At 32.3% G+C, this 13,531-nt stretch overlaps 1 protein-coding gene across 9 annotated transcripts in view; it reads right to left on the reverse strand.

Annotated features, from left to right (window-relative positions):
• AGTPBP1 (ATP/GTP binding carboxypeptidase 1) overlaps positions 1-13,531 on the reverse strand; it is a 192,685-nt gene that overhangs the window by 90,212 nt on the left and 88,942 nt on the right. For all 9 annotated transcript variants that reach the window (XM_074280197.1, XM_074280199.1, XM_074280194.1 and 6 more), the window contains 2 exons: positions 11,400-12,106; positions 907-990 (listed from right to left, as the gene is read on the reverse strand). In XM_074280197.1, coding sequence (XP_074136298.1) covers positions 907-990; positions 11,400-12,106 — 791 coding nt within the window. The remainder of the gene's footprint in view (positions 1-906; positions 991-11,399; positions 12,107-13,531) is intronic.

A 13,531-nucleotide genomic window follows, 5' to 3' on the forward strand; every position in this document is an offset into this window, starting at 1 on the left:
TAGGTCAAAACATAAATCAAACATACGCTATTCCACTGTTATCTAATAAATAAACTGAAATGCAATTTTAAAAATTAACCTTACTTATGGAATGTGTTAATACAATTAATACAGTATTTATTCCTTTCCTATGGATATATCCCTATCCACATATACAAATATACCCATATACATGTTTATAATATCCACAGTGTCTCATACACAGTAGGTGTATAATAAATGTTAGTCAAATTGAACTCTATATATATATAATAACATGCACTATTGCATATGTATCCATTTTAATCAAAATGTTTTCACAAATACATTAGACATAATATATGCAACATATATAAGCATATATATATTGTACATATTTTAACATATTCGGATCCAAGAAATTAGCTGCAGCAGTTTATACAGTAGTTTTCTCATAAACCAAAATAGGGGGAAAAGAATTCATCACTTAAGACTTGTCAACTTTTCATTCCAAGGAAGCAATGACTCTGAATAGCAAAAACAAAAATAAATTCCAATACCTTCAATTTTCATACTTAAAATATTTAATTTGTTTTACTTATTATTAAGATACTTAAATTTACTAATGTTATTTAATAGTAATAATCACTGTACAAGTAGCAATTTGGTATATCTCTAATAACTGGACTATTACTAGTTAAAAATATGTAGCTAAGAGAAAATAGCAGAAGGATAGCATATAATCGCATTTCACCAAATTACCAAGAATCACCACTATAATCAATACTCAATTATCCATGCAGATATATAGGAACATAATAATATTTAGTCCAATACATAGTAGATATATATTCATATCTTTTAAAACCACAATGTTAAAATTTGATGATGAATTTTTAAAAAAGCAAGGTGAAAAGCAACTAAGAATTTCTAAATTCACACACTTACTTTGGGTTATCCAGGTCATACATAACTTTGTCTATGATATCATTTTGATGAATTAGTCTCTCAATATCCTGAGCAATTTTTGTCCTATTAATAAAAAAGAGAAATCTGATTGGAACCAGGACTTTCAAATGTTAACATACTGCTTTCTCCAAACTGACTTTGGGGCTTAAAGAAAAATCTCATACTGAAAAGTTGAAGACAAAATGTCTTTAAAAGAAAATGTCTTCAAATGCATTTTGGGGGGCACATCTTAATAGTATACTTTAATTGCGAAATCACATATGCAAATAATCAATAGAGGTTACTTAAACACTAAAATATTTAAAGAGGCATTAATTATAGAAGCATACTACTTATCTTCAAATGAGACTTTAATCAAGTAAAAATGAATCTCTGAGCATCTAATTGTAATAAAACTTGAGTACTTTATTCCATAAAAAAGGTAGAGCATCACATACAGGTCTTTACCCAGATAATTTTGTAAAAAGTAAAGTGGCAGATGAAAGCATCAAGGACATTTACAATAACAGAAAGACTGACAAAAGCTTTGAAAAAGGGAATCTAGAAAAAGCTTGTTAGTATTGAGCATTTTGGGTAAGGGCAACCAACCCTGGAGACTTCAGTTAATTCTTAGGGCACCATTAAGGCAGCAGAAAACAAAAGCTGATTTTATTAATGATAATTCTGACTCAAAAGTAAAAGTTTAATTATGTTCCGAATAAAGATTCACATTTATATAATGATTTATTATTCAGAAAGTGCTTTTGTCATAATTTTTGTTTCCTAATTTTCAAATGAGAAAACTGAGGCTGAGAAGTTACAAGAGGTCACACTACAAATAAAGTGCTAAAGCTGGAATTCAAACCCAGAGTTTTCTAGGGCTAGTTCTCTTTTCATCTCCCTGAATTTAAAGAGTGAAAGAAAATTTCATTTTAAGACATTAAAATAAATAATAGGTTTCTGTACTTCACATGGTAGAACTTCAGTCATCTAAAAAAAATTGGAATACTTCATTTTCCAACAATATTAGGTAAGTGAGTTGTGCTATGGTTTAGTACAAGAAGAAAGTTTTCAAGTATTTAAAGTTACTCTTAATTAGTACTAATCTTAATGGCTATAATTTTAACTATATTAAAACCTAACATTTTAAATTCAGCACAAGGATCGATGTAAAACAGAATAAGCTCTTTATCCCTAACATTCAGATAAACTGAATGCTGTAAGGAATTTGAAATTAACTACTCCATTCCTTCATTGTATGGACAGGGAAACTGAGAGTCTAGGTGATTTATTCAGTAATCAAAGAGAGTAATTCCCTTATTCTCAGTCTGAAACTATAATTTATCACATATCTAGTTTATAAAGTATACGATATATATGATTTAACATAACATTGCTCTTCCTATAGTTTATCTATGAATCAATGCAATGGACATTCTAATTCTCTTATGCATCCTGATGACCATCTTTTGATTTGAAAGGCTTTTTTGTAATTAATCTTTTAAATATATACTTCTTTACAAATATATCAAAACTTAATTTTTTCAATTATATTGGTAATCCTTCACTCTATGGTTCATTCTTACCAATAAAATTAGATTTATTTGATTTACTTGCTCAATTCTTATGTTGATGAGTTAAAAACATAAATAAAACATCTCAAACCATTAAATGTAACTATTGCTGAGTTTTACTTTCTAATAATTTTTGTTGAGTTTTACTTTCTTTAGACTTCCATAAAAATTATGTAAGGAACAATCTGGCAACAATATGTAACCCTCATCATCACTCTGCAGGTTTGGATTTGTAAAGCCAGTACTTAGGATAATTTCCTTCTCAGTTCTTTACCTAAAATTAAGGCAAGCAAGGTGCCATCAAGAATCCAGATTAAAAGGATTAAGATCAGAGTCTTAAATTGTTAGAGACCTTGAGGTCATCTAATCTAAACCTTTGTTTTTCAGTTGAGGAAACTGCAGCCCAAAAAAATTAAATGACTTGACCGAGGTCACTAAGACAAAGTCTGAGGTAAAGAACCCAGGGATTCCAAAGTCAATGATATTTTCTCTGCACCAACTTTCCTATGAGCTAATTTTCCAATTAGATAAGTTACAGATGTGTTTAACTAAGATAAAGAAGTAGACTTTTCTGGTTATTTTTTTAATAATAGAACCCCTTATTTAAACATCTAAGCATAACCAACAACCAGCATCACTACTTCACTTTGATAGACATCATGAAATTTACAGTGGGATGTAAGAAATACAAACATCTAAATACAAATCTGTACTTTACATTCAATATCCATAATTACTTTCAAATGCTACTTAACCTAGCTCTTTTTTTTCCTCCAAGCTTTACAAGAATACTTCTTTTTAATAAACCCAAACCTTGCCAACTTCTTGTAAAAAGACATTTAAGGACTTTGTTATTCCCATTCATCATGGCTTAACTCAATTGCCACCTTTCAGAAGAAGCCTTCCTTCCATGACTACCTGATCTGGCTCTTCACTCTCAGATAAAATCTCTCCTTCAAATTTTCTACAGTCCTTTAACTAGATGTCTTTTTAAAAAACTTTTCTCCTTCTCTTTTATCATAGGTTTTTGGGAATTTATAATCCCTCCAGAGCTTTATTACATGCACTTCTTGAGGATAGAGCCTGTGACATAATTAGCTTTGTATACTCAGCACTCAATTCAATTTGTGAAATTGATTTAGACCTACATTCACAGTAAGGAGCGATTGCCTAATTACAACTTTTCAGAGAAATAGCAACCTAACTTAATAACTTCCACTCTTCTAAAATCATACTCTTGTAAGGTAATGACCTTTTTTCTTGGTGGGTCTGTCATAATTTTTCAGGATTGATCAACTAGGCCTTCAAACACTTTATCCTTTCTGTTTCCATTAAACTATCACTATCCTGGTTCTCCCTACCTCACTTCCTTCTTTATCTTAATTGCTGACTTCTCTTCCTCCTCCTCTCAACTCCTAAATGTGGAAGTTGTTCAAACTCTGAAGCCTCTGTTCTTTTCTCTCTACATTCTTTTCCATGGAGATCTCATCTACTATTATACTTTGACTATCATCCTTAAATACATGACTTCCAAGTCTCTTTTCCCAGATGTGACTTTGGGAGTAACATTCTCATACTCCCAATTAACTACTAGATATTTCTATTTGTATAGCAAGTCACCTCAAACTAAAAATATCAAAATCAAATTCCCTATCTTTTTCACAGTCCCCTAGATGCATATTTCTGTCAAATTTATTATCACTGTATCCATCAACCCAGGCTCAAACACTCAGATTCCTTTTGATTCTCCTCTCTCTCCAGCTCACTATCCACTCCCATTATCTAATTAGTCATCTATTTCTATCATTTCTTCCTTCTTACTAATTTTTTTTATATCTAATCCTTCCTTTCTTGTTCCCCTGCCAAAACAGTAGTTTAGGCTCTTATTACCATACTTTATAAGATCTTCTTTAACTGACATCTAACTGGTATCTCTGCTTCCACTCTCTCCTCACTCCAATCTATTCTGCAGGCATTTCTCCTAAAACACAACTTTCATTATGTTACTCCCCTACTCAAAAACACTTCAATAGTTTCCCACTTACTATAAAGTCCAAACTCCTTAGCCTGGCATTCAGAGCCTTCCACAATCTGGCATCAACCTACCTTTCTTTCTTTGTATCCCCCACAGTGCCTAAGGGTACAGTGCCTCACACATAGCAGGCGCTCAATAATCATTTGTTGATTGATTGACTGAAAGGCCCCAGTTTGCCCTTCCAAGTTCCCTGATCTCAGCCCATGCTTCCTTGCAGGCTGCAGAAACAGGAAAAGAAAGAAAAGTTATATAGCAGCCTGATGGTGATGGTCTGTTAAACCCAATGATTGCTTTTGAACAATCAGAAAAATCTTTCTACATCTAAAACTTGCTATCTTCACTTTCACTCTTTGTGAAATCTATACCTGCTCTCTTCTATCATACATTTATCCTTACACTCACTTATTCCTATTTATCAATCAGACATGATTAACCTGTTCTGGATACAAGTGCCTTCTGACAAGAACTTGTTATGAAATTTCAGTTATATCAAAACATAACTTTTAAAACCCATTTAAACAGACTTAAAATTTTCGATAATACTCCTCCAAAATACCATTTTTTGTCATTTTATGCCTTATTATGTTTTAACCATAAAAGTGTCAGAATATTGTTGAGGAGGATTAATCAAATATAGGGACAAAACTCAAAATATTTTTCTCTATTAGACTCATTTGCCTAGGACCAATGTTAGGCAGCACAGGCAAAATACAGATGGAAAAAGTTCAGACTAATGGACTGCAATTTAAAAAAAGGAGGAGGAAGAAGAAGAGGAGTTGGGGAAGGGCAAGGAAGAAAAGAGTAAAAGGAGGAAGAGAAGATGAGGAGGGGAAGATGAGGAGGTGGGGAAGATGAAGAGGAAAAGTTGAGGAGAAGGGGGAGGTGAAGGGGATGGGGAGAGGAGGATGAGGAAGATTTACCCTAGATTCCTGGCTAACAAAATAAAAATGACTAGCACAACTGAATAATAACAACCAATGATCTATCCCAACAGTATTTCTTACCATTAGTAAGTGTACATTTCCAAAGTATAACACTTTAAGAATACAAAAATTAAAAGCATAATGTTCCTGTAACAAAAACAAAACCATGTATGCTCAAAACTTTGTTTAAATTTTGTTCAAAAAATTTTATTCTATATGATGATTGGTCCCTTTAATTCAGGCAGTCTGTAATTGAAGTCAATTATCTTAAACCAACAGAATCAGCTATTCAGAGCAAATTCTGAGATTACTGTAAATAAAAGTTTAAATAAGCTTCCAGTAGGAGAGACCAATAGAATAACAAAATTAAATAAAGTAGATACTTTTGTCCTCCTGATTAAAAGAAGAACCAATACCTTCCTGATTAAAAAAATAAAAATAAAAAGAACCAATGCTTTAAATTCTCAGCTTGAGTTTACTATTATATAAAGTCTCACCAGAAAGCAACAACTCTAAATGCAAAGATAGAAACATTTAAAGTGAGGCTTTGCTTCACTTTTTTTAAAAAGCAATCTGCACAAGTTTTATACAGAATCCACGAGTTAAAATTACTGATAATTCGTTGACTCATTATATTACCTAAAAGGTAAGAGTATACCACAGAGAAAGATCTCTGACTACTTTAAATAGAAAAGGTGATAAAATAAAAACTAAGTAAAGGCAATTAATTGCACTTCAGATACTTGTTCTTTTAAAGCAGCATAGCTGAAACTAATGACTGATTTATGCTGCTTGAGTTTAGATGCTATCATGTAATCAACTAGGTATTGTCAGACTCCCCAAAACAAGACTACCCCTCTTTCTTTTCACTCCTCTCTTTTTACTATTAGGAGATATCTTGTTTTCCAGAGCTAAGGCCCAGCAAATAAACTGTGCCCTGAGTCTACCCTAACAACATTCCTTTATGCTCATTCTCTGTATAAATTCTGCTGCAACTAAGTTATAGAACTGATGATCCCTGAATTCAAGCAAGCACCAACAGGTCAAGAGATGAAGTCCTACAATGAATGGAATTTTTGTCACTAGACAATCTTGCCTAGTCTCATCACTGTTGGTGCACCACACTGATTTTTTGTCTCTGTCTCATTGTATTATTACGTTTTAGAACTATATATATCAAAGTTTAGCCTAGATGCCCTGGGTCTCTTACAGGAAGTCCTGGCACATGTGTCTAGTTTCCCTCCTTCAACAAAATAAAAAAACTTTTTTCTTATGACCAGTTAGCTCTTTGTTTTTATTTTATTTCTTAGTTAACTATAATTGTGATAAATTGTGAAAGCTCTTTGGTATTTTCAGAGTTAAAAGCAGTTATCTAACCTCTGTGATTTTTTTAGTAATTTGTTTTCACATTTGACAGTATGAAAAAAATTGTGGCTACAAATTGTGAGGGTTAAGTAAAGAGGTCAATAGAAATTCTGGTAAAACATACATCATATTTTAGATATGAGGAAACAAAGTATAGAACACAGTTATGGTAAAAACTAGCTCAGGATTCTGGCTAGAAAATGATCTTTATTCCAAACAAAAACTCCTCCCATTCTTCCTAAACCTAGAATCATGCACTTCAAAATCCAGCAAGCAATTTCTAGTTTCTATAGGAAAAGTTAAAGTGTAGCTATCAAGTTGTTTTTTAATTTAAGAAAGGAAGCTGCAGTTAAATGTCAAATTATCATGATGTTATTAAAGATTGTAAAAATCTCAGTGAGATGCTTAACAGGTAAATGGGAAGTGTTCACAAGTAATTCAAAAGACAAGGTTGAGAATTTCAATTTATATGGAAAGCATGAAAATTTCAAAGTCAATTAATTGAATGTAAATGTGCTTATACTTCTGCTTATATAGTTCAAGTGACTACTCATTTATGTTCCAAACATAAGTTGGATTCCCTCCTGGAAGAGAAGGTTAAAGGACTTGGGAACTCTCCACTTTCAGGTCATCAGAGATAATGAAGTATTCCTAACTAAAATTGAAATCAGGTCTTTAGTAAAGAGGTAAAAACTAGCTGGAGTGGCAGACTAAGAAAAGACCCTTGTCAAAGCAGTAGAAAAGTCAAAAGAATGTCACACAGGAAAGGAGAGGAAAGAAAAGGACTAATATACACTTTGAGCTAAAAAAACAAATCTGAAGCTTTTTTCCCAGAGGAGAGACTTGGATAACTGTGGAAAGAAATGATATTTTATACCTTTTAATGTATAAAGAAAAATCAGATGAAAGATTATATGGAGAGGAAAGAGAACAAAGTTATGATGTTTGATCACTGCCTAATTAACCTTATGTCAAACTTATGAAAACAAGAGTGAAGTTTAGTGTTTTTCTGGGACACTTATCCAATTCTAGTCAAAGCAAATGACTACTACTCACTTCTGGAGATTCAAATGAGTACAAACAATATAGTCAAAAGAAAACCAGAAAGTACTACCAAAGATTACAAAGTCCTGTGGAAGAACCTCAAGGATTATAGGGGAACCAGGTTATATTATCCTTATTGTTGCTCATTAATGTCAAGGATGGCAAAGAGGGAAATCTGAAGTAGGAAGTAAAGAGTTGTCTAAGAAGATGTTGCTTCAAGGCTTAATCTGGGGATGACAAACTACTAGCCATGGGTGGAAGAATGTCTGGTAAACATTTCTTTGCCTAATATCTGGCAACTGTAATCACAAAAGGTATAATATCCACCATTCTAGATACTGTAGAGATCAGCTCCAACAAAGGAAAGATTTGAAATACTAGAAATTCAAAGATGACAAAATCCAGGAGAGGAGTTGGTAATAAAATCTATGGCCTCAAATTTCTACAAAGTAATAGGCAATAAGCAAGAAAAACTAGAAATCCTTTTACCAAAAAAAAATCATTTTATAGGTATCAATGAGAATTGGTGAGATGAATTCATGAGTGGGGATGATACTTCTGAATAGGCACAAGTTATTCAAAAGAAAAAGGATGTATAATAAGGATTTGAAAAGGGGGGAGAGAAGAGAGTGGAAACAGATTAAATATTCTATATTAAGAAGGTATATTCAAATGAAAAATCCAAAAACCAGAGAGGAAAAGAATAGTTAACAACACTTGAGTGAAGATAAATGAAAGGAAGAACAGAAATTATTTGTCATCTGAATATAGCACAGACTACCTAAACAGAAAGACATAATAGATGCAGAGTATGGAAAATAGATTGTAAACCTGAAAGACAATAGCAAGCTGCCCTTAATGACAGAGGCATACTGAATAGTGGTGGGCAACTATTTATCCCAAACCAGAAAGAGTGCTCTATCAAAAGCAGAGGACATAATTTTCTTTACTTAGTTTAATAATACCCTCCTTCCAAAAGAAAAAAAGAACTAAAGGGGAAGCTTTGTTCTGTTTCTGATTCTAAAATGCAAGAATGGGTTGCTAAAGTGGACATAACAATGAAAATCTTATGAGTAAATTATAATGAAAAAAAGAGCCAGGAATAGTTTAGTTTGCACACTAAACTTGGGGAAAGCAGATTTCAAAGGACTCAGAGGAAGGACAAGTGGGATCCTATGCATTCAAGTTCTAGAGAGGAAGTCAATCCATGAGAAATGGGAAACTCTCAAGAAAGAGAGCCCTAAGAGACAAATGAAATAATTCCAGTAAAGAAAAAAAACTCACCAACTAATTTCAGTTTTTAAAATAGATGACAAAAGAAGGAAGCAGAGACAGATAATACAGAATGAATGTAAGCATATGGCACAGTTCTATAAAAACAATGTCAAGAGTGCTAATCCCAAAAAGAAAATGTCTATTAAAGAAAGCTAAGAACAACAAAAAGGAGGCTTTTAAAGGTATATTAGGTGAAAAAAATATTTAAAAAAAGTCTAGAGGACCACTGCTTGACATAGCTAAAGACATAAAAAACAAAAGAGAGATAAGCAGAGCTGCTCAATTATTTTCTTTTTTTTCTGCCAAGAAAAATGGCCTTTCCATTCAAAATAAGAAGGAAAAAAAAATCACAAATAGAAAGTTGATGCCCAAGATAAGTAAGGAGACAGAACTTAGCTATCCTTGAAGTCACCTCAATCAGAACTACATTCTTAAGTACTGCAGGAACTGGCAAACTTAATTGTTGAACTATTGTCAGTGATATTTGAAGGCTCAAAGAAATTGAAAGAGGTGCCAGAACCAAGTTGTTCTAATCTTCAAAAGGGATAGAGAATAAGAAACAATGTATCAGTAAGCCTGACTGTAATTTATTAGGAAAATTCTAGAATTGGTTATTAAAAATAAGTGGTTAAAGAACATTTAGAGAGGGAACTGGTGATCAAAGAAAGCTAACATTACTTCATCAATAAAAGATTGACAAACCAGACTTATTTTCTTTTTTCTGAAAGAGCTCTGAAAACACATAAAAAAGGAAAATATTAAGAGAAAAATTTTCTCTCTGTTTTAGCAAAATATTTGCTAAGTTAGTTCATGCTTTTCCTACAAAAATGACATCGATATGGGCAAGATAATGGATAAGGATCAGTCAACACTGATTGAACAGCTAGATTAAAGACTTATCACTGTTTAAAATAAATGTATCCAGTGTAGTGCACCAAAAACCTATGTCTAGAGTGATGTTTTAACATTTTCAATGTTAATAACTTGGATAAAAGCATAAATGACATGTTTTTCAAATTTTCAGGTAACACAAAACTAGAAGATTTCATTAATGGTGGGATAACTCAGGATCCAAAAAGGTCTTCATAGATTGGAGCATTGAGGGAGGAACATAGTGAAATCCAATAGCAATAATTATAAAACTTTACAGGAATTAAAAAAAAAAAAAGCGCAACATCACAAGATGAGAGAGCTTTGTTTAGAAAATAGCTGACCAAAAAAAAAAAAAAAAAAAAAAAACAAAAAACAAAAACAAAAACAAAACTGAATGTTTGAGTGGACTGAGAATTCAATATGAATCAATAAGGGGGGGCCAAATAACCAGTAAATGTCACTGTAAACAAGTAACTGCTTAATATTTTCAATGATAAATGACTATCAAGAAATCTCACCTGTAGTCTCACTAAACCAATCACTTATAAATCTTTCCCCTTTTAAACCCTTAAAAATCACTACCCATCTGACCTTTCTAGATCAATCACTTTATTTCTTTTCTTTGTTTTTATTCATTTATTTGGGGCTTGCAGGCAGAAGGAAGAGATTAGGTTACCCTATCTTGCATTAATTAGAAGTGCCTGACTCCACTACTGATTTGCACCAAGACTCCGACCTAGGTTACCATACTCTCAGGGGCTCAACATACTTGGGCTGGACATCACATGAACACCAAATTAGCTCAGCTAACAGCTAATCAAACAATTCACTAGCCTCAGTCTCTCTATAAGCAAGCATTACAGGTTACACCACCACAGTTGTTGGACTGTTATTTCTTAGATTAATTTCATATTTTCTTCTTATTGCAAATTTCCAACTTAAAATTTAAAATGTAACACATTAATATAGTGTATCTAGAGTTTCATTTGATATTTTATTTTCAACTTGCATCCCTAATAAATCTAAGAGTATACAATACTACAGAAATAGTTATTTTTTAAGGAATTTAATCTGTCAAAAAACTGGTCAAGCAATAAATTTTAACATTTTGCAATTTAATGACAGTATGAAGGTATTTTTGAACTGACCAGTTTTCAGTTTCTTTTAAATGTCATCATAATTGTAAATATTTAACTTTTTAATGACTAAAAATTATATTTCAAAATGTGCTTGCATTTGTTAGGCCAAAAATGCCAATAATTTCATTCTTAAGTAATTTTCTTCCTAAACATGTAACCACAATAAAATAAACATAGCTGATTATTCTTGAAAATTAAGAAAAATAATCATTGATAATATTATAACTATCCTTTTTTAGAGGAACAATGGATATAGACTACTCACCTTTGCACACCATATGGTCTTTCTAAAATAGGCTCCTTAAATGGAGGTGGAATGTGACCAAAATAATCAGGATAAGCCACTTCTGAATATTCAGGAACAGATTTAGTATTTTTCACAATCTCAACATACAGATCAGAATCATGGAGTGGTGGCATGTTGGGTACTTCAACTGATGTTTGCTCCACTGATGAGTTAGACGCAGAATCATCATCTTCTTCAGTTTCAACTCCAGTAAAGCAGAGCTTTCCTAGTTGAACAGTTCGTCCTTCAAAGAGCACATTTCCACAAGTAGAAATATGTGGACATGTTTTAGTGCATGAAATAGAGGTAAGGTGAGGACTGGAATCTTTCTTTACTCCGGCAGTAAAGCTCTGGGAAGTCTGGGGAGCATTCTGCAGTGTTATTCGATCCAAGGCCTTCACTAGGTCACTAGTGAGATACTGGTTTGACATAACTGTTCTATTTTGATCAACTTCCTGTTGCGGTAATGAACTATCACTGTTTTTAATATCTTCCTTTGCCAGGTCTAAAAAGGCAGGTTGTTTATCACCTTCCTCTCCTTGTGAAATGGTATTTTTTTTCACTGAATTTATTAGACTGTTTGGCTCCACAGATGGCTCTTCTCCTGCTGTAGGAACAACAATAGGCCCACCTAGATTTCCTTCCTTTGCCAAGGGCTTTGGTTCTTTGGCAATTAAATCACATTCCTTCAAAAACAAAAAGTATGATTTAAAAAATTACCAATATGTAGTCAAATATTTTAGCAAAAATAAAGACAGTATTTAAATTCTTTTATGTCATATTACATGAATGTAACAAACAAGTGACAGCACTGCTTAGATCTATTCTCACTATGAAGAGTCCTCACTCAGGTCCTCCTGAGTTCAAAATCTAATCTCAGACACTTAATACTTCCTAGCCGTATGACTCCTGGACAAGTCACTTAACCCAATTGCTTCAGCAAAAAAAAAAAAAAAGAAGAAAGAAAGAAATCTACAGGTCACTATATTGAGAGAAAGCAGTTCTCTTAGAAATAAAAACTGAGTTTTTTAAATAACAACACATCTGCTTCATATTAGATATTTTCCCCAATTACATAATTTAATGATCAACTCTTTCACATATTACCTGCCATACAAATAAAGCTGACATAGAGCAAACTAATAAGCAGAGATATTTGAAAGTCTCTTTAAAATTAATTTCTTCTAATATAATGAAAGTTAGTAAATAGTAATCTAACAATTGTCACTATGAAGAATTGTATTGATAAATTGATAGAAGGAAAAAAGTCAATCTCTACTATTTTTTTAAGGTAAAAGTATTGAGGAACAATAAGAAGCAAGATACTAATCTCAGTACCAGCTGCAATTTCACTTTCCCTATGGCTACTATGAATATCCTTTTATTTTTGTATGTGCATATTATATTAAGACTTAGTATATGACTTCTCAGATGTATGTCTTTTCACATATACTATTTTAAAGATGATTCAAATCAACCAAATAACCTCTACTTACAGCCAGCCCTATGATTTTTCTCCCATTACTACTCTGAATCAGTTTTTCCATTGTTTGTAAGGGCTTCTCTATAATTATTTTGTTGTGATTTGGTAATCAACACTAGAGAAAAGCGAAGATATGAAAAAGTTTTCTCAATCTTTTTACTCCTACTATTTCTGACCTGCCCTCTTGAGCATATCGTACTATCTTTGGGCCAAAGATACGGGACAATTCTCCATGGAACTACCTAAAAACTTAATTAGAATTGTAGCAGCTATTTAATCTGTCCGAAGAAAAAAGATAAATAAAATTCTAACAAACCTGAAGCAAAGAAAATACCCAAATAAAAACTACATTTCAATTACCTTTCTTCTTTCTCATAAACATTCATAAACTCTGTATCACACACTCAGTCTCTCTTTTGGAGGAATAAGAAAAGACAATTGCTGATTTTTTGAAAAGGACCTTATATAATCTATATCAAACTGCTTGCTTGCTATCTTGGGAAGGAAGAAAAGATAAGGGAGAAAGGAAGAAAAATTTGGAACACAAAGTCTTATGAAATGAATGCTGAAAACTACCTTTATATGTATTTGGAAAAAATAAAATGTTGAGAAAAAAAGAAAAGGTCTT

This window comes from Sminthopsis crassicaudata, chromosome 1 (genome assembly GCF_048593235.1).
Source record: "Sminthopsis crassicaudata isolate SCR6 chromosome 1, ASM4859323v1, whole genome shotgun sequence".
Taxonomy (NCBI): Eukaryota; Metazoa; Chordata; class Mammalia; order Dasyuromorphia; family Dasyuridae; genus Sminthopsis; species Sminthopsis crassicaudata.